This window comes from Penicillium solitum, assembly GCF_028829755.1.
Source record: "Penicillium solitum strain IBT 25940 chromosome Unknown utg000009l_segment0_segment0, whole genome shotgun sequence".
NCBI classification, from domain to species: Eukaryota; Fungi; Ascomycota; class Eurotiomycetes; order Eurotiales; family Aspergillaceae; genus Penicillium; species Penicillium solitum.
Window position 1 is genome coordinate 2,946,537 of NW_027072128.1, and position 19,026 is coordinate 2,965,562.

At 48.8% G+C, this 19,026-nt stretch overlaps 7 protein-coding genes across 7 annotated transcripts; 3 read left to right on the top strand and 4 right to left on the bottom strand.

Annotated features, from left to right (window-relative positions):
- Window positions 1–641: 641 nt before the first annotated feature.
- N7455_012200 (uncharacterized protein) lies at window positions 642–3,224 on the bottom strand (the record flags this gene model as incomplete). The annotated part of the gene is made up of 7 exons (XM_065606830.1): window positions 642–826; window positions 903–1,097; window positions 1,148–1,549; window positions 1,643–1,807; window positions 2,388–2,802; window positions 2,862–3,082; window positions 3,144–3,224. The coding sequence occupies 7 exons, from the start codon at window positions 3,222–3,224 to the stop codon at window positions 815–817; spliced, it is 1,491 nt and encodes a 496-aa protein (XP_065459996.1). The 3' UTR covers window positions 642–814.
- A 215-nt stretch (window positions 3,225–3,439) lies between these two features.
- N7455_012201 (uncharacterized protein) lies at window positions 3,440–4,783 on the bottom strand (the record flags this gene model as incomplete). Its single annotated transcript, XM_040957226.2, has 1 exon — window positions 3,440–4,783. One exon carries the CDS (start codon window positions 4,781–4,783, stop codon window positions 3,440–3,442), a length of 1,344 nt encoding a protein of 447 aa, XP_040812261.2.
- A 2,050-nt stretch (window positions 4,784–6,833) lies between these two features.
- On the top strand, window positions 6,834–7,022 carry N7455_012202 (uncharacterized protein; the record flags this gene model as incomplete). Its single annotated transcript, XM_040957263.2, has 1 exon — window positions 6,834–7,022. One exon carries the CDS (start codon window positions 6,834–6,836, stop codon window positions 7,020–7,022), a length of 189 nt encoding a protein of 62 aa, XP_040812290.2.
- Window positions 7,023–8,466: 1,444 nt separating this feature from the next.
- Window positions 8,467–10,665, top strand: N7455_012203 (serine/threonine protein kinase CBK1; the record flags this gene model as incomplete). Its single annotated transcript, XM_040957355.2, has 4 exons — window positions 8,467–9,101; window positions 9,183–9,686; window positions 9,816–10,292; window positions 10,353–10,665. The coding sequence occupies 4 exons, from the start codon at window positions 8,467–8,469 to the stop codon at window positions 10,663–10,665; spliced, it is 1,929 nt and encodes a 642-aa protein (XP_040812208.1).
- A 695-nt stretch (window positions 10,666–11,360) lies between these two features.
- N7455_012204 (spliceosome assembly protein PRP11) lies at window positions 11,361–12,140 on the bottom strand (the record flags this gene model as incomplete). Its single annotated transcript, XM_040957349.1, has 2 exons — window positions 11,361–12,056; window positions 12,129–12,140. The coding sequence occupies 2 exons, from the start codon at window positions 12,138–12,140 to the stop codon at window positions 11,361–11,363; spliced, it is 708 nt and encodes a 235-aa protein (XP_040812200.1).
- Window positions 12,141–12,763: 623 nt separating this feature from the next.
- N7455_012205 (uncharacterized protein) lies at window positions 12,764–14,756 on the top strand (the record flags this gene model as incomplete). Its single annotated transcript, XM_065606831.1, has 4 exons — window positions 12,764–12,932; window positions 12,987–13,437; window positions 13,490–13,580; window positions 13,635–14,756. The coding sequence occupies 4 exons, from the start codon at window positions 12,764–12,766 to the stop codon at window positions 14,754–14,756; spliced, it is 1,833 nt and encodes a 610-aa protein (XP_065459997.1).
- A 1,638-nt stretch (window positions 14,757–16,394) lies between these two features.
- Window positions 16,395–19,024, bottom strand: N7455_012206 (putative C6 finger domain protein; the record flags this gene model as incomplete). Its single annotated transcript, XM_040957345.2, has 3 exons — window positions 16,395–17,257; window positions 17,335–17,728; window positions 17,897–19,024. The coding sequence occupies 3 exons, from the start codon at window positions 19,022–19,024 to the stop codon at window positions 16,395–16,397; spliced, it is 2,385 nt and encodes a 794-aa protein (XP_040812284.2).
- Window positions 19,025–19,026: the final 2 nt, after the last annotated feature.

Consider the following 19,026-nt stretch of genomic DNA (forward strand, 5'->3'; position numbering starts at 1 on the left):
AAGGATTTCAAAGGAGTTAAAGATTGAATGGGATATTACGAGAAACAATAATCCTTCGCTTCCACCTCACGCTTTCCATAATAATTTGAAGATTTCAATATGCCAGGCAAACTACTAATTCTCGATGTCTAACTCGCACCCAAAGGACACTCTCAAAACCGCTTCCAGCTATATAATTCGATTCTTGACCACGTAGCAAAGTGGTGCCCAAGCAAAAGAGTGTATATTATTGTTAGTCGGCCTGTCCGTATATCTAGGTAGATTGGAAAAATAGCGGACTTTGGTCGATTTAGAGTGATATATATCTGTCACCTATACCATACCTTACTGTACAAGTTGATTTCTGTCAAGCTCCTATACTAAATAATCACAATTTCGGACTTGCTTTGCAGGTTTGCTTCAAGTATTTCTGGGTCTTATTCATTGTCAGCGATTTCGTATTTATCGATTGTCGTTGCATTCTTCTCTTCTCACTTCTTCGGATCAGGGAATGCACACGAGCCAAGTGAGACAGACTCACTTGTTCAACCGCATCATATTCGTGGGCCCACTTGAAAAATGCAGGACTTGTAAAATCGGCAGCAGAATTAGGCTCGATATCTTTGATAGAATCCCAGTCGGCATCGGGATATTTTGGATGTGAAGCCGCACGATGTTTATTACCGAGAAACATTTGCGTGTTCCAAGCAGCATAGGACTTGATGCGTTCAACCCGAGGCTTCCGTATATTTTCCCAGGATCTACTAATTAGTGAGATATCCAAATGAGGGGATGACGAAATCAATGTTCGCAATACTCCTATATCCTCAATAATCTAGGATAACCCCTGTTCAGATGAAATTAGCACAGCACTCTAGTTGTATATATCTCCAATCAATTTCGAGTCTTGACGTGACACAAACCTGTGCTGCATTGGGCTGCATTGCATGCGCTGCGTCTCCTAGTAGGATGGCTCTGCCAGACTTGCTCGTCCAACGAGGAATATTTGGCATTTCGGCAATTTTCCATCTGTCGCACTTGGTCGCTAATCTGAGAACTACAGAAAGAGGTGGGCAGATCCCCTCGAAACGCTGCCTCAAAAAGACGATATCACCATCCTTGGTGGGGTTTAGCTTCACAGCTGGCTTGCGTAGAGCTAGAAGCATACCTCGTTCCACATACTAGCTTCGCCATCATCGTGATTGAGCCCGAATAATCCGCTCCAGAATTCACTTTTTCTAGGCTTCCGACCGACAACAAAACGTTCGTTACCGGCCCAAACACATGGTTCAACTTGCTGGAGCAATAAAGCGGCATCATTATCTGATTCAAGTTCTCGCTGTGGCACTGTTACGCCGTAGAATATCGAATCGCTGACTTTGGGGTCCACGGACCATCCCGTAGATATGTCAAACAAGGCTTTGGGGCGTAAGCGTGATCGAATCCCGTCAGCAATGAGGATAAGATCACCAAAAGTTGTTTTGCCTCCTCGAAACTGTAAGCTTGGCCTTCTGTCTGGTTCATCCGAAAAGTCTTCCACGATACTGCTAAAGGTAATTTCGGCCCCAGCCTGGATGGCATGTTGGTAGAAAATATCTTGTAGAATGGGTCGATGGATTCCCCAATCTGGGTATCTGGTGAGGGATGCTGGCAAGGCACGTACCTTATCTTTACCGGTCTTCAGGTCTCGGATGGAGAACGGAAGACAGGTGTCCGCGACTTGTTCAATGGCGTCTCCAAGGCCCCAGGATTGAAGAATGCGAGACGCACCAGGGCGAATCATCAGCCCGCTTCCCTTTGGCGACAATTTATCTCGCTTTTCAAAGACCTGCGCAGGATAATTATTAGTGGAATCAAACCTCAGCAGTTAGTCTACTTCCCTGGACAATGTGACCGTCCCTGGCAAAGCAGCACGCAGCGGCGAGGCCACCAAGACCTGCACCCACAATGAGGATTTTCATATTCCCCGGTGTTGGATTTTCTAAAATATTCTGGCTTTTATCACAAAATATAATTTATCATAAAGCAGGGCAAATGGAACAGCCGTGAACTTCATGGTGAAGATGGCGCTTGATGTTCCCCGGAATGACGTCTATCAGTTCATTCGCACAAATGCGGTCAAATTTATATTCCCCGTAAATCATAGAGCGTCAACAAAGTCAACTGTATAAAAGGTTTGCGATGAATTATACTATACGAAGTCATTACTTAATTTGAGCTGCAATAGCACATTTCACATGATTTGCATGCTGGCATTTTCAAAAATTGGTAGCAGATGCAAAGTCCTCCCACTCATCACAGATCCTTAGCTTTGCCTGAGAATTTTCTCTTATCGCAGTTATTGCATCAGGTCCTAATGGAAGCCTAAAGGGAAGTTCTTTGCCAGTACATCGGCCCTCACCTCTGACGGCCTCCACTATCAAAGCACCCGCTTTGAGAGGATCCCCGGGCTGGTTCCCATCCGCAGCATCACATCCTGCCTTGATCAGCAGATTCGTCTCGGCATATTCCGGTAATGGGTTCGGTGCTCGGTACTGAATATTGCCTGGTGTCATAACACTGGTACGAAAGTAACCAGGCGTGACCATGCAGGTTCGGAGGCCAAATGGCTCGATTTCCAGGCTGAGGTTAGGAACTAGTCCTTCGAGTAAACCCTTCGAGCCTGAGTATGCGCTGGCGCCCGGTGCACCATAGTAAGCACCCACGGATGACATAAAAAGGATAGTCCCAGTCCGCCTATCCCGCATATATGGAAGGAAGGCACGTGTAAGATTGAGAGGACCAATGGCATTGGTGTGGATGGCCTGGGTAAGGAATGCTTCACTAGAGCCGATGTCAGGTTTTTTGTACATCCCACTGTACACGTTCGGGTTATGGCTCACTCGATCTCTTCGAATACACCCGTATCAATGTAGGCAGCATTGTTGACAAGGACGTCGATTTTGCCGTATATTGCCCACGCTTCTTTAACTTTAGCATTGAGCACTTCCGCTGATGCCGTGACATCTAGCTCCATCACAGCGGCTCCTGCCTCCTTCAGTGGAGCTAGGCGATCAAAAGCATCTGAGTCTCGCGCCCTAGCTGTTGCAATCACTTGATCACCCTGGTTGCGATTTATTAGCAAATCTGATATGCGCAGGTAAAAGCAGAACCCAGTTGCGTACCGCTGCAAGAATCCCCCGGACCAGGCATTCTCCCATGCCAGAGGAGCAGCCCGTCACGAACCAAGTGAGGTTTCCAGTCATGTTGTTATAGTTCGTATGTACTCTAGAAAATGATGAAGATGATCGAGAAATAGCAGAGCGGATAACCGCCGTTTATTTGGGGGCTACTCCCCAGATTAGGCGCCCCACATTAGGCGCCCCGCACTAGGCTTGATTAGTGCGTGAACGGAGTCAAAGCGGATCCACTTTGGGCGGCCTAACTGCAGATCGTTTACGGGTAGCTCGCAAGCCTGCGACTAGGCAATCAGCTCCTCCACTAACTTGGCTTTCCACTCCTCTAGAAATCCCTCGATAAATTCACGCTCATAAAAGGCGTCATTGAAATGACAAGCGAGATGGAGTTCACCCTCACGCGTCCATAGATAAGTCTGCAAAACCCGATTGATAATTTGAACACCCAGCCACCAGTCTTCAATCTCCACCGTGGTTGCGGGGCCTGCATGAACTGTTGGCAGACGGTCATCGATAACACCAAGTGAGCTGAGCTCGGGATGCGCTGCACCCGGTGCTTGGATTGCCAGTTCCAGCGGTGTTGCCAGCAATGAACCGATCGTCTGTACGTAACATGGCAAAATCTTGAAAAGTGGTTCTAGATCGCGCTGGTAGTGGGAAGTCAAGGTTGTAGCGATGGTATCGTAATCCTTGTTGGCAACCAAGCCAATGCTACAGGGCCGGCCTGTATGATACAGACCCGTCGCTCCCTGGGGCCCACTCCAAGGCGCCGGAACCCGATCGCGAAGATCATATGTGTTAAAACAGACTAGGCGACCATCCACGGGAGCTAGATGTGGCCGCACAGCAAGAATAAGGGCAGATTGGACAGCTGCTGTCACCTTCAGGCCGCGGAGCTTGCTAGCCGCGATGAGTTTCCCACTAAGGTCTTTGGAAAAAGAAGTACTTAAACGGCGAGAGTTCCCAGGTGTTGTATTATGCAGAGTCTGAACAATAGAAGAGGGTGCCGTCCCATTGGTAATAACGGCTAACTCAGCTTCGGTGGCCACTTTCATTTCGTCCGTAATGTCAAGTGATATACCAGCCGCTTCATCCAAGCTTGGGGGTATGCGTGACACCTCAGAGCCATCAAATTGCAGGGTAGATTGAGGACCTTGAGATAGTAGAGCCAAATAGTCGTGCTGTAGCAGTATCATGCCCGTTCCATCGGTGCGCCAATGCGGTGTACGGAAGAATAACTCCCTTGACCGTGGTAGATAATGGAGCATGAATAGGGATGATTGAGGAAGGACTGCATCAAGACTCTCGGCTGGGCGAGTCTCACTGTAGTGCACAACAAACGTCATCTGCAGCCACTCTTCAAGGATCTCTGGGGACGGAACCGTATAGATCAATCGAGAACTTGTTTCATCGGAAATAGCTGCGATCTGCGGGTGTTGGTGCCGTAGCCCCTTCCACGCTTGGCGTAATTGTGTGACAGAAGGCACATTTTTAAGCTGAATGACACTGGATATATGGTACTGTTCCTTCTGGAAAGGCGAGCCGGTTGCTGCAACGCCGCGATAAAAGAGCTCGAGCGTGTCAAAAGGACGTTCGTACTGGCCGAATCCGACCTGCTTTAATGGCATTTTATCAAGAGTGGAAGAGAATAGGAGAGGGGATTTACGATGTAAGTCTTTTCCAAGGAAAGATATAAAAGATGGGCAAAGCCAAAAATGGGGAGGACGCCTAGAAATTGCTTATAGTCTCACCGCCAGGTGACTAGCGTCACATGACTCTTACCCGTCGTAGAGGACGTCGCTACAGATAGGGAATTGTCGAGAAATAAGGTTAATAGTACGGAGTAAACGGTGTAGGTAACTTTGGCCTTGTACTAGCCATCCGTGTCGGTGTCAAATACAGCATATTACCGCTAGGCCACAACAAAAACCAAGGTTCCCCATTTATAGCCTAGGGCGGCTTGTGTCGTTTTATTCCGTATCATAAAATAGGGGGTCCAATCAATGGGGTTCAATTCTCTGTATTTCTGTTCCGGGTCTACTAACGATTGATATAGAGCCTCGATTACATAGCATAAATTACAAAACATAAGGGGTATAGGTAAGATTAATCAATCCTCCGGTATGTATACCCGTTGGCGGGGCTTTCATTTCTAATGTTTATTGGTCGTCTTTATATTAACCACGGTTTGACCCACCTTCCAAGGTTCCACCCGCCCCACGAAAGTCATTCCAATGTTTTACTCGTATATGCAGCCTTACGGGGCTCAATTGGGCTTGTGGTACCAGCTCATTTTATCACCCACTGAAGCTTTACACGATTCTTGTCAAGCCACGGGACCACTATGGCCCAGGTCATACCAGAGTGGCCGGAGGTACTCTGTTTATTTGCTTGTGATCCACGATTAACCTTAGGTAAAAAGAATATCAATATTGACAAACCCAATCATCATTGAAACGGTAATATCTTACATGTGGAATACTCGAATACATAGGAAACATGAACAAGGTCGCATCTAAACCAAGATCTTTCCAACTAGTAATACACCAACAGCCCACCATTTTAGGCAAGAAGACCCATCGTTGATAGCAGCCCCACCCTTTTTGGCCAGGCAGCTTATGATAGCGGTAGGGTCCGCGCAATATCTCGCAGTGAGGGAAGACGATATGCTTGAGGCAGCTGCAGGCGAGATACTGACCTTGCAATGGGTAGGAGTAGGCGCACTTTTTGCCTTCATAGTATCCCGATTGAGCTCTCAGGGATTTTGTGACGTTGAGCGTAAGGACGGAGGTGTCACCGCACTTGTCACTAGCAGTAGGAGCGGTCAAATTGGGCTGGTTTGCCCCTTTTTTTGTAGTGAAGCGGATGGAACGGCTAGCCCACGCCAATCGTTGGAAGTGGTCCCATTTGCCGATGTAGAGCAGTTTGTATATTCCATCTGTCAGACAAATTCCTATTCATTCTCGGGGTTCAGAGTGGTCGTTATGCTAGACTGAAGGAATGATATAGGATCACTCGTATTGCGTAGGTGCAAGGTAATAATATGAGCGTCCAGTGTTTTGATTCTTAAGTAGGAGATCAGCCCGCCATAGGCCGTAATTAATATATGGATAGAGTCTATCAATCGCTTCGGGGTTCTGAATTGTAAAGCCGATTGGCGTGATCGTCATCGGCCCAAAGGTGCCATTTCGTGGGAATATCATATCGACCTCTTCGACGCTAAGCCATGCGTATTGGCTGCTCCTATAGACGCTCCAAGGACGAGGGCGAAAAGTCGTGCCTTGATGTCGAACATACTGAAGTTTCAACACTATTGGTATTGAGGGGTCAAATATCGTGAAACAATTTATGACCGGGACAATATCAAAGGAAAAGCCGATAACAACTGGTATCACCCGCAAGGCTAAAGGTCAAAAGAAGAGATCGAAAGACAGGGAAAATTTTGATGCGGTAGGGCGAAGTACCAAATGTGGCCCAGGAGGAAAGGGGGTGAAATTTTACGAGCAGAAACCGAGCTAACTACTCGCACTAGGGAGACTAGAAGGGTTCGTAGTTCGGGTCGCAAAACAGGGTCATGATTAAACGAGCTTGAACTTACCGGGCCGCACAAATGATAGTGCCATCTGTGCTGCCAACCCCAATATCGCTATTGCTGTTCAGTCTGCCAGTGCGGTTATCATGCCGTGGGTTGAGCAGGCACACGCCATCGTACTCGGATGGTACCAGGGACAAGAGAACGGCAATTCTTTGGCGGGTGTGCTACTCGGTGAATGCAACTTCACCGGCAAGACTCCCATCACATTTCCCACCCAATTATCCGACCACGGACCAAGCAAATACAAACTGCATCCGGAAGAGGTAGCCTAGGACCGCTCCATCATTGGCGAGAAAGTTCTTATCAGTTACAGATCCTTCGAGGAACGCAAGGTCGCTCCTTTATGGCCGTTCGGATTTGGAATCTCATACACATCTTTCAGCTTATCTGTAATTCGTCTTCATGGGCAGATGAGCACATCTGCAGACTCGATGATTGCATGCTTGCCTATCGAATGATAGTGAGCACAATGGCCATGAGGTGGTGCAAGTCTATATCTCGCCATCGAACCAGATTCGAGCTAAAGGGCTGGATAGTTACCCGAAGACTCTTGTGGGCTTCAGTAAGGCCTGGGTGCCAGCAGGAGAAATGCGTGATTTGAAAATCACTGTTCACAGCGAGGAACTAACATGGTACGATAAAGTCGGCTACTGAAGGGTGGACACAGGCACCTACAGCTGCTTTGTTGGAACCAGCGTTGCTTCTATTGACAAGACACTGTCATTTGAAGTTTACAATGCATAGAAATTCGCGGTGTTTTCACCAGGTGCCATACCCAATGACAGTTGAGTAATGTTCGAAGTATTTCCTCGGATTGGCGTAAAATTTCTCACGCAAAAGGACCGACCTTTGTATAATTGGCAATTCGGTTCGGTGGATTCACTAGGAAAGATGAAAGCTCCTGTGAAAATGTAGGTGCGGTGAGAGTAATAAAAGAACCAAATGTATACATGTTTTACTGATGTACTGTGTTGAGTGCCGCTGCAAGTTACCTGTATTCCTTCCCCATTCCACTCCTCACCCCCGAATCCAATAGAAGAGCCCCTTAGGTAACTTATTTTGGACCTGGGCTGCATGTGCACACTCCAAAATGTAACCGCAGTGAGAGGCGAGTGGTTTAAAACTAGTAAATAGTAGGGCCTGCCCAGGTGGAAATGTCGAGTTGAAGAAGGCCCCGGGGGAACTAAAATATGACTAAGTGAGAATGTGGCACGTGACCTGTCACCCCCACGATGAGTTCCAAGGTTGAATAGGTGATATCCTGGGATATCCTGTGATATCCTCTGTAGGGATATCCTACTTTGGAATATTGTTGTTTTACGTGTTACAGCTCCATTAATTCTATAAGAGACTCGGAAACTGAGAAATAATACTCAGTGAGAAAGGATATGTATGGAAAATAAGTTCTTGTCTTGTAAAATCTCAATATTACCCCCAACAATGCTAGCATACTGGCAATTCCCCTCGAAATATTTAGCCGCCTACTTTGAGTGATTCATTGGATAAAAAGAAAAGTGTCACAGACATTGGGAACACATACAGTTGTTTCAAGTCGAGTGGAAACATGTAACATGTAAACAAGTCAACCAGTCGGGGGCTAGATTGCCTCCTGAGCCACCGCTTCTTTAAACTCCCCGCCCTCGTCAACTCCCTCCCTCCCAACTTTCCTCCTTCCCCCCATCTACCTTGAAAAGTCCCTTGGGAGTTCGAGTCAAGATGGATCCCAACAATAACAATCGAAACAACATGAATTACGGCTATGACCGTAATTACAATGCCAACAACCGCGCCTATCCCACTACCCCCTCTGCCTTCCCCCAGCCCATCTATCAGACTCAGGGGGCCCAGGAATACGTCGACCCCTCCAATCCAGCTTACGCCCCGGGTTATTTTATGCCCAACAATTACCCAGCCCAGCAGGTGCAGCCGCAGTATGTACAGCAACAACAGCAGCAGCAGCAACAGCAGTACGCGCAACAGCAAGCATTGCAATCGCCCCAACCCGCCTACCAAGCCCGCCCAGGCTACCCCGACGGCACCAACGGTTTGATCCAGCAATTCTCCAACCAGGACCTCAACGCAAACCGTGCAGGATTTTTCAATAATCGGGCTGGTTCCCCGGCCCAGCGGCCTCGCACCGCCGGTGGCTCCCCCGCCCAAACACAGGCCCAAGCATCACACCTGATCCCCCCTGTGCCCCGCAGTCCTCGCCCACCCCCCGAGAATGAAGAGTTGCAACGCTTCCCCGACCGGTACTCCGAGAATGCGCACAAGCGAGGAAAGGCAGCAAAGGAGCTGGTGACTGTGTTCTTCCACGAGAACATCGAACGGGCCCGTGACCGTAATATGCGGTAAGTATTCATGTCCCAAATGGAAGGCCTGAAATCGCTTCCCGGAGTTGTGGCTTACACCTATGATGTTCGCCCCTACAGATCGGCCGAACTTGACAAAACAATCCGTGAACCCACTATCCCCATCGAAAAGAAGCGCCAGGATGCCGACTTGATTTCCAAGAGAGAGTCCGATTTCCTTCGGTTCCTACGCACAAAGGAGACGCCGGCGAACTTCCAGACCATCAAGATTATCGGAAAGGGTGCTTTCGGTGAGGTTAAGCTCGTGCAGCGCAAGACTGATGGCAAGATTTACGCCCTCAAGTCGTTGATCAAGACCGAAATGTTCAAAAAGGACCAATTAGCCCACGTCCGTGCTGAGCGTGATATTCTGGCGGATTCGAAGGATAACCCTTGGCTTGTGAAGCTTCACGCGTCGTTCCAGGATGCTGCGTACCTTTACCTGCTGATGGAATTTTTGCCCGGTGGTGATTTGATGACCATGTTGATCAAGTATGAAATCTTCTCCGAGGATATCACACGGTTCTACATGGCCGAGGTCGTAATGGCAATTGAAGCCGTACACAAGCTTGGTTTCCTCCATCGGTAAGTGAAGCTTTGTTTTTGATTGCTGGTTGGGACATTGGCATGTGCACTACTGTGTCTCTCTACAGAAGAATACAGTGCACAAGCAACATACGATACAATCCATACTAATTAATCTTTCTTGTGCAGTGATATCAAACCTGACAACATTTTGCTTGACCGCGGTGGACACGTCAAGCTTACTGACTTCGGTCTGTCAACCGGAGGAAAGAAGACTCATGATAACGCTTACTACCAAAACCTCCTCAAGAACTCCACTTCTAAGGATCGGAACCGCAACTCTGGATACTTCAATGATGCCATCAACCTGACAGTATCCAACCGTGGTCAAATCAACACCTGGCGAAAGTCTCGTCGTGCCATGGCCTATTCTACTGTCGGAACTCCCGATTATATTGCTCCTGAGATTTTCAACGGTCAAGGCTACACTTATCTCTGCGATTGGTGGTCTGTCGGTGCTATCATGTTTGAATGTCTTGTGGGCTGGCCTCCGTTCTGTGCCGAAGACACAAATGACACCTACCGGAAAATCGTCAACTGGAGAGAGTGCTTGTACTTCCCTGATGAACTGGTTCTCGGGCGTGACTCCGAGGCCCTGATCCGAAGGTAAATTCTTATATGTCTATCCAAAATCGAAAAGGAGCACCCGCTAACAGAATTACTTAGTTTCTTGTGTGACCCGGATCACCGTATTGGCAGCGAAGGTGGTCAGCACGGAGGCGCGACGCAGATCAAGAACCACCCCTTCTTCAGGGGTGTTGTTTGGGACCAACTGCGCGGCATCCGTGCTCCCTTCGAGCCGCGCCTCAGCTCGAACATTGATGTGTCGTACTTCCCGATTGATGAAATTCCTCAGGAGGATACCAGCGCGATCCACCGCGCCCAAGCCCGTGCCATGCCGGACTCGCAGGAAGCCGAGATGAGTTTGCCGTTCATCGGCTACACCTATAAGGCCTTCAATGCCTTCCAAACCACTTAGATTGGTTTGTTGTGTTCCGAGACTGACCGATTCCTGAGGACAGCGGAAGCAAGCAGGGCTTGCATCCTTCGTTTCTCAACGGTACTCTTTTGTCGGTCAGAAAAAAGCTCGGTTTTGTTTTCACCTCGTTGCCCATTATCATTGAGCATATCAGCGATGTTGTTTTCCCGAATCATGACCCATCTTCGGTTTCACTTGTTGATACGATACATACATATGTATCTAACGCCTTGCATCCTTCTCAAGACGATACACACACTACTTGTCAATCTTCGGAGAGACCCAACTGATTTTAGGATAGTCAGGATATTACCCTAAAAAAATACATTGCATTTGCCTTTTCTGACTTGCCTTGCTGACAGGAATAAACGGCGGACCATTTATATTATTGTAGATTCCGAAAACAGGCTCCCCTAAAAAAAGAAAACTGCCACCACTTGGTCTTTGCCGAAGGGGAGAGAGATATAAGAAACATTGGAACTGTTGATGGCATGTCTGCCATCAAAATTGAATTTCATTGTCATGAAAAGGGAGTCGCTCGAGAATCAGATAAAAACGAAGTATCAACATAGAACAACCCCGAAACGCCTATCCCGATTCCCGCCATGGAGCCAACCACCATCTTTTGATGCGTGTCCGAAAGAAAAGCAGAGCGAGACAGATAAATGAGCAAAAAGGGCAAATGAGAAGAAATTTCAAGTCTGCATAGGCGCCAGACCAGGCACACCACTGAACATCTCCTCCCGCTCAGTCTTGAACATAACCTGAATCCAGAATTCCTTGCTATCCTCATCGAACCAAGTCCAGTAGCGTTCATCCCGACGATCAATCTCCCTAGCCTGCAACTTAAACGCGCAAGTCTGGTAAGGCTCCGCAGCAACAACCAAGTACTGGTACTTATTATCGGGCGTCTCAACCTGCTGCTCAAAAGCCGACATGAAGCGCACACGGGGCGTAATGCCCGGAGTGATCTCCTGGAACTGCAGCTGGAATAGCAGACCCTGCTGGCGCGTCAGAGGGTCCAAGATCTTGGTGATTTTGTATCCCGGCCGGCCGATCTTGATGAGCTGTTTCTTGACTTGCACGCCCGCAACACCGGGCAGAGACGAGGGGTCCTGGTTCTTGCCTTCGCGCGCCTCGCGCGCTGCTCGTCGTGCGAGGTTCGTTTGGTGCTTGCGGCCCTGCGTGTGGGCGAGGTACGAGCCGTCGTTCTGGTGCACTGTCAGGCAGAGTCGGCACTCGAATGTGCCTAGGTGGTTTCTGAAGATGTAGGGGTCTTTTTCGACGTCCATTGTCTCCATGGCGAGCTTGCGCAGCCGCTCGCGTCGGTCGGCATTGGTGGCGGATTTGGAGGCGACGCCGCCGCCGCCGAATTTGGAGCCTGCTCGGTTCTGGGGGATGTGTTAGCATGATATGATTCTAGATTAAGAATATGGCAATGCGCTAGCTGAGTGTGTACGTACCTGGTAATCCATCTTGTCGGCGCTGGAGCTTGAAGAAAGTTGGTGGAGTTGACTATCCAGGTGTTTTGCGTAGGCGGTATCTGCAGTGACCGCCTTCCTATCGTAGCTAACATGCTGCCGTCAACCACGGCAGTTATTACTATGGTTGTGTGGCCTTTGTGCGAAATAAATATTTAATTCTTCATATGTTATGATAGAATTACGTATTAATAATCTAATATTTGACTCATTAAAAGTTCGTCTTGCCGTTTGTATATCAAAATGTAAGGAAATCATATTAAGACCTCGAAAGTATTGGCCCATATTATCCGTATAGACCGCCTTCCTAATATATAGACTATTTTACTTCACATACTAGAACATCCATGATGTTCCTTTATTGACTTTGTTTTGTGAAAAAAAGCTTTCCAAAAAGATTTCCTAGCTGCAGTGAAACCTGATACACCATATGTGAAGTGTATTACGTAGGATTACATGGAATGTGCTTAATCTTCAGCCATTCATCCCCGGAGCCAAGTGAAGTGAAATGCCGTTGATTATATAAGCTGGCTGTTTGGGCGATATCATGGATCACAGTACAAAGTAGCACTCACCAAAACACTGGAACAAATAACCTGTTAGGTCTGGCTTGAGCTATGAGTGTCCCTGCTGTAGGCCAACGTCGGTCATTTGATGGTCACTTAAGTACTATTCGATATGTGGGCACCGTTCAAGGTACCGCCGGCGATTGGTTGGGTGTCGAATGGGACGATGCAAGTCGTGGCAAGCACTCAGGAGAGCATAAAGGCGTCAGATACTTCTCATGTATGAATTGAATTTCTTACTTTTATATCCGGATTATTGCTAACCTAGCTTCAGGCAAAAGCAAACATCCCACGGCGGGGTCTTTTGTTCGCCCCTCCAGACCTTCAGACCAGCCTCTGAGCTTTCTGGAAGGCTTGCGGGAGAAGTATGCTTCTGAGTCTGTGAACAGCCTTGCCCACAATGATTTGGTCAGTGGAGCAACAGCTCGAGGCAAGGCAATTGAGATTAGTGGCAAGGTTGTTGAAGAAGTTGGCTTCGACAAAATTCGGAAACAGCTCGCTGAGCTCCAAGAGTTACGCATTGTCTTGCTTGATGGCTTGCGGGTTGTTGGGGTCCTTGCATCCTCTAGCCAGGATCAAGTCCTACATAGCGAGGAAGCACAAAAGATTGGCGAAACTTGCCCCAAGATCACGGAACTTGACCTCAGTCGAAGCTTATTGAGCCGATGGCGCGATGTTTGGGACATTTGCAACCAGCTTAAGCACCTGAATAAGCTGAAGTTGAAGTAAGTCTCAAACCCAGTCAACTTGCAAATGGCAGAGCTAACTGGAGAATAGCGGAAACCGATTTCAAGCTTTGGAGGATGACCTGACCTTCAAGGGGATCACCGAGCTACATCTAGAAGAAACCCTGCTTAGCTGGGATGAAGTATGTGCCCTATCAATCACAGACAATTATGAACCAAGCTGACTTCAGACATAGATTGCTGCCATTGCATATCGATTCCCTAGCTTGACATCTCTCACGGCATCTGCGAACCAGCTCACTGAAATAACTTGTGCACTCCCTAGCACAATCACAACATTAACCCTCGAGCACAACGAGATCACCTCAATATCAGCTCTCCGACACCTTGCCGCGCTTCCAAAATTAGAGCACCTCTCCATTCGTGGCAACAACATCAGCACCGTGAACCCAAACACCACCGATACAACCCTAGACTTCCAATTCCCGCAAAATCTCCGCTCCCTCGATATATCCCGCAACAACATCACCTCCTGGACCATCCTCAACAAACTCCCCACCACATTCCCAGGCCTAACCACCCTCCGAATCACCGCCAATCCCCTCTTCGACCAACCACCCCTCCCACCCTCTGTCATAGAAGCCTCTAAACCAATGACTGTCGACGAAGCATTCATGCTAACCCTATCTCGCTTCCCGTCATCCCTCACAATCCTAAACTACAGCACCATCTCACCACAAGACCGCTCCAATGCAGAGATGTACTACCTATCCCTCATCGGCAAAGAGCTCTCCGCCACGACTGAAGAAGAAGAGCCCGCCATCCTCGCTACACACCCGCGGTACAGCGAGCTTTGCGAGCTATACGTCGAGCCACCTATCACAAGAGCAGTTGTGTCGGATTCCTCCGGTGCGAGAGTCATCCATCCGCGGTCCGTCGCCGCGCGTCTGGTTAAGATGGCGTTCCGTCTGCCACTTGTAAATGACGAATCCAAAAGTCAAGTCAAGGAGATCCCTGGTTCGTTTGATACGTATCAGGTCAAGGCGCTTGTGTCGCGGCTCTTCGGGCTACCGGCGTTTGGGTTCCGGTTGGTCTGGGAGACGGATGAGTGGGATCCTGTGGAGAAGGAAGTGGGTGATGAGGGTGTTGTTGAATATGATGAGGATAGTGAGGATGAGGATCGACCTAATATTGGCTCTGGGGTTGAGACAACGGGGGATGGTCTTGATAAGAGTCGGTTTGTGCGTAGGGAAGTGGAGCTGGTTGATTCAACGAGGGATATTGGGTTCTTGTTTCAGGGTGAAGCGGGAGAGGTTAGGATTCGGGTTGAAGTTATTGATAATGCGTCTACAAGATAGTGCTACTAGATGGTATTCGGTCTACGTCTAGAAGCATTTGATCATAGTTTGCAGTATTTGTGCATATTAACGAGAATTAATTCGCTGAAATGTGAGAGTAGGAAGAGAGCCTATGGAAGGGCCCTTGTCTGCAAGTCCTAGGCTAATTCACTAGGCTCCACGCCCTTCCTGAGGGAGGTGAAGAGAAGTTTGAGCTGGCTGCTTGCGGTTGACGTTGGTGGTTTATAGGTGGAAGTTGCGACCCAGTCTGTGGTTATGCAATGGGTGCACGATGAGAGCACCTCGAGCACCTCGATACCTTCCCATTGAAATCGGTATTCCACTAGGGGAGGTAGGTACTTCATAATTGTTCATTGCATGGGCGAACCAGGGCGTGAGACTCCACCGAGCGACTTTGGGCAACAGGAGAATACATCAAGTGCCTGTTGTGGCTCATTGGCTGTCATACATGGCAGAGGAAGATTTTTCAGTTGGAGTTTCACCCACGAGCTCGGTACTCTGGTTTCATCTCTCGGGGTATGCACGCTACAAGATTGGTTCAAGTTCGAAGCACTTCTTGTAGATCAGCCGACGAGTGAACTATAGCACAACCATGTTAGGATCTGGTATAGTATGTCCGGGAAATGAGCTTACAAGGCCTTGATATGCCGCAAAAGCACACTCCATGAAAGGACACGTTGTACGGGCCTCTTAAACACAAGTGATGTGAAGGTCCCATTGTTGACAAGTCTGGGTTGTGATTTCCCAGCAAGCTTTCAGCTACCATCCTGGATTTTTCTCCCATGAGTACCTTCCCATATTGTTGCCTGCAGAGCGTTGTTACATTCCATCTGGTACTCGCTTCTGTGACTTGAAACACTGCCGCAAGCCATTCCCTGCATTCGAAGTTTCACCGCATAGAGATCGGGAGGGGTTATGCGCTGAATTGCCTATTAGCATATGTATCCTCTTGAGAGAGTTTGTCGGCAAGGTGCATATAGGTAGGTACCCGTAACCCCACAATAACAGGGCCACAGAGAACCCCCAATCATCTCCTTGGGAGATAGAGCAATGTAGGTGCGTGGTCTACAGATTTATTAATCTGCCAATAAACCTGCAAATCTGTTGGGTCTAAAGCTGAAACAGAACGCTTGCCTTTTCCAATCGCATTTGCAGATCAAAGTTACATCCCAGGTGAAGTGATGTTTTACTTGTTAATCAAACCCCAGAGGTAAAAGCACTACAGCAGAAAGGAAACAATTTCGAGTGACAGACATTATCCGGTCTATATGTACACAAGACAGGTGGAATCATTACGATTCCACATGTTCGGGGGGAAGAAAAGGCCAAAACGCCGTAGTGCTTTGCTCGGTCACTGCCCAGTCCCCTAAACCCCCAATAGAAAGAAAAAAGAAAGAAAGAAATGTAAACAGGCAGAGAAGTGACATCGTATCATTCAGAACAAAAGAAACACAACGCCTGACCATGATGCTTTTGTTTTATCGACCGCAAAAGAACAAGATGAAAACCCCGTGAGGACGCAGGATCGAGAGGAGGGTGTAATGGTCCTTGATTAGGAACTCATTATGCAAGGAGGAATGAAAGAGTATGAGGGGCAGTGCAAACGCTCGGAAGCGATGTTGGTCCTATTAAAGTGGATTACCCGCGAGCAACCCACCATGAGCGGACTGCCATGCAGCAAACCCGCTTGTAGACTTGTGTTGTGCCCTTGCCCTCGGCTTCTTCTTCGAGGAACTTCTGTGCGACGAAGAGCCTAGTTCCTGCCTCTTTCTCAGTGGTGTAGCCCACCTTGGGCAGGCTGTTGGGGAAGTCAGCCCAGCGCTGTCCTAAGTGACGTGCGACGGAGATAGAGTATATGATGTCACGGTTCTCGTATGTGTCCAGCAATTGCCGACACCGACTGAGGGTGTCGTCGATCTGCTTAGCCGAGCTGGCTTCGTTGTCATAAAGTGTAAGGAATTCTCCGACCTGGTCCCAGAAATCCAATTGGCGGCTCTGGAATTGATCTGGAGTGTTCGGGGGGTTGGCAGCATCCATGACCAGCTCCCGCGACAAGGGGTTGGAGTCCAGGTGGTTCCAAGTAAGCAATGCCTCGACCACGTTCAACCGCGCGCAAGACACACAGAGATTCCAGTCTCGCCCTTGCTGTCCAGTTTCCCCGTCCGGTACCTGGCGACACAACGACATGCTTTTCCAGATAATCGAGGCTTCGAAACTCTCTAGACGAGCTAGAGTTTCACCGTCTTGAAGATCCCATTCGTTGAACGCGATGATCAAAGCTGAATAATCTGCCATAAGCTGGGCATCGGCCATGAGCAATGACAGAGCATTTTCTGAATACCAGCGAACTTCGAGGAGCTTGTCGATGGCAGGTGCGTATGTGGCCAGGAAAACTGCCTGGATCTCCTCAAGGCGGCCGGGGGGAAGGGTTGCGACAGGGTGGGGAGGAGGAGGGGCGATTCCCCTCAATGAGAAAAGGTCGTTGACATAGAGGTTTTTGGCTGTGGAGACAAATTGTTAGCTACCCATGCACAGTGCTGCAATGCGCAGATTCAGAAAACAAATTATATGAACTCACCTTTGTATGAAGGCTCTGAGCCCTGTTGACGTGGCACGCCAGTATTCTGCATATCTGTATGATTGGATTGATGATTTGTCGCCAAAGAAGAATCAATGGATGCTCCGTGCTCGTGTTGATCGGCAGAGGCAGTGGGCGATTCGGAGTGGAGGGAAGGTGCGAATGGTTGAGACGAAGCGGGCATATACCCAGGAGGCGCAGAAGGATAGGAAGGGTAGGAAGGTGCTGATGAGGTAGAAGGGCCTTGTGGATTGACAACCAGCGAAGGAGGAGGGTTAGGAGCTGGTTGGATAGCTGATGGTGTAGATGCTTGAGTCCGAAACACAGGATCGTAGCCCAAACATTCACGTTTGCTTTTCACACAATTTCTGCAGACCGGATGTGCTTCGTCACACTAAAACAAAGTTAGAACTTGAAAAATAGGCCGATATTCAAAAAACCAAATTAAAAAAAAGTTGGAGGTTGAGAGGGAGGTGGATTTAAGCGGACAAAATAAAATGGCGGGGTCTGACGGGCACAAGCGAGAGACACTCCGCCCCGCGAAAACGACATTTGCGCTCACCTTGATTCTTCGTTTGCGACAAGTCAAACAACCGGTTTTTGTTCGTCGCTTGACTTCTTTCTTGTGTCTATTGCCTGATAACATCTTGTTCGGGTCCCCCGGGAGTTGGTATCGCATTTGCGCATTCCCCATATTGGAGGGATATCCAGCCATATATTGCCCCATAGAAGCCATCGGAGGCATATTGTTTGGGAGCGGCGATCCAATCGGTGCCTGTGGCACCTGTCCTTGGGAACCGGAATTGTGATACATGTCGTTTTGCTGATAGTGTTGTGGCTGTGACTGGAACTGGTGGGTATGCGTCTGCGGTGACTGCTGGCTTCCCGGTTGCTGTGATTGAGCAGGACTATGCGAATATTGGTAACCGTTGGTCGAATGATAGTGAGATGTACCATTCACAGCCCCATTGTCATGTCCACCCGTAGAGTCTGCCATGCCGACGTTCGCATCGTGATGATCTAAATGACTATCGTCGCCAAAATCATGGCCATCCATTGTTGGGATATCATCAGTTCCGATTGCTGGTAAGGAATGGTCGAGAGAGGGGAGACTTGTATCAATCGCAGGCAGTGACATATCGGGGGGCGCAGATGAACCTATTGAAGGCAACGCATCAAAGGAGTGCAATTCTGGATCATCAAACCCGTTTGACGTGTCCATGGGTGGGAGTGATGGATCAATCGCTGGAAGTGATGATTCAACAGACGGTAAAGTCACATCTGGACCTTGTGCTGGGTGGGTAGCTTCTTCCAGCTGATAAGTGCCCGCATCCTGTGGTGGGCCTGCGGCGGACAAGTTTGGCTCTGCTGGGACTTCTGGTGTTCCTAGTGCTTCTGATGTTGCTGGGACTTCTGGTATAGGTAGCACTTCCGGCGTTGGTAGCACTTCTGGTGGTGCTGCTTCCACTGGCGGTTCTGGCGGTACTGGGTCTGCTGGTTGAGCTTGTTGAGCTTGTTGGGCTGGCGCTGCCGGTTCTTGGCTTGTTTCCACAGAGGGTTGATTCGTTTCCACTGGAGGCAGCTCATTATGGGCTAAAGGTTGGTCTGTCTGGACAGCTGGCGCATTCGGTTCGGTCGCAGGATTGGTGGATTCGCCAGGCGGGGCGCTCGAGTCCGTCGGCTCCGCCATAT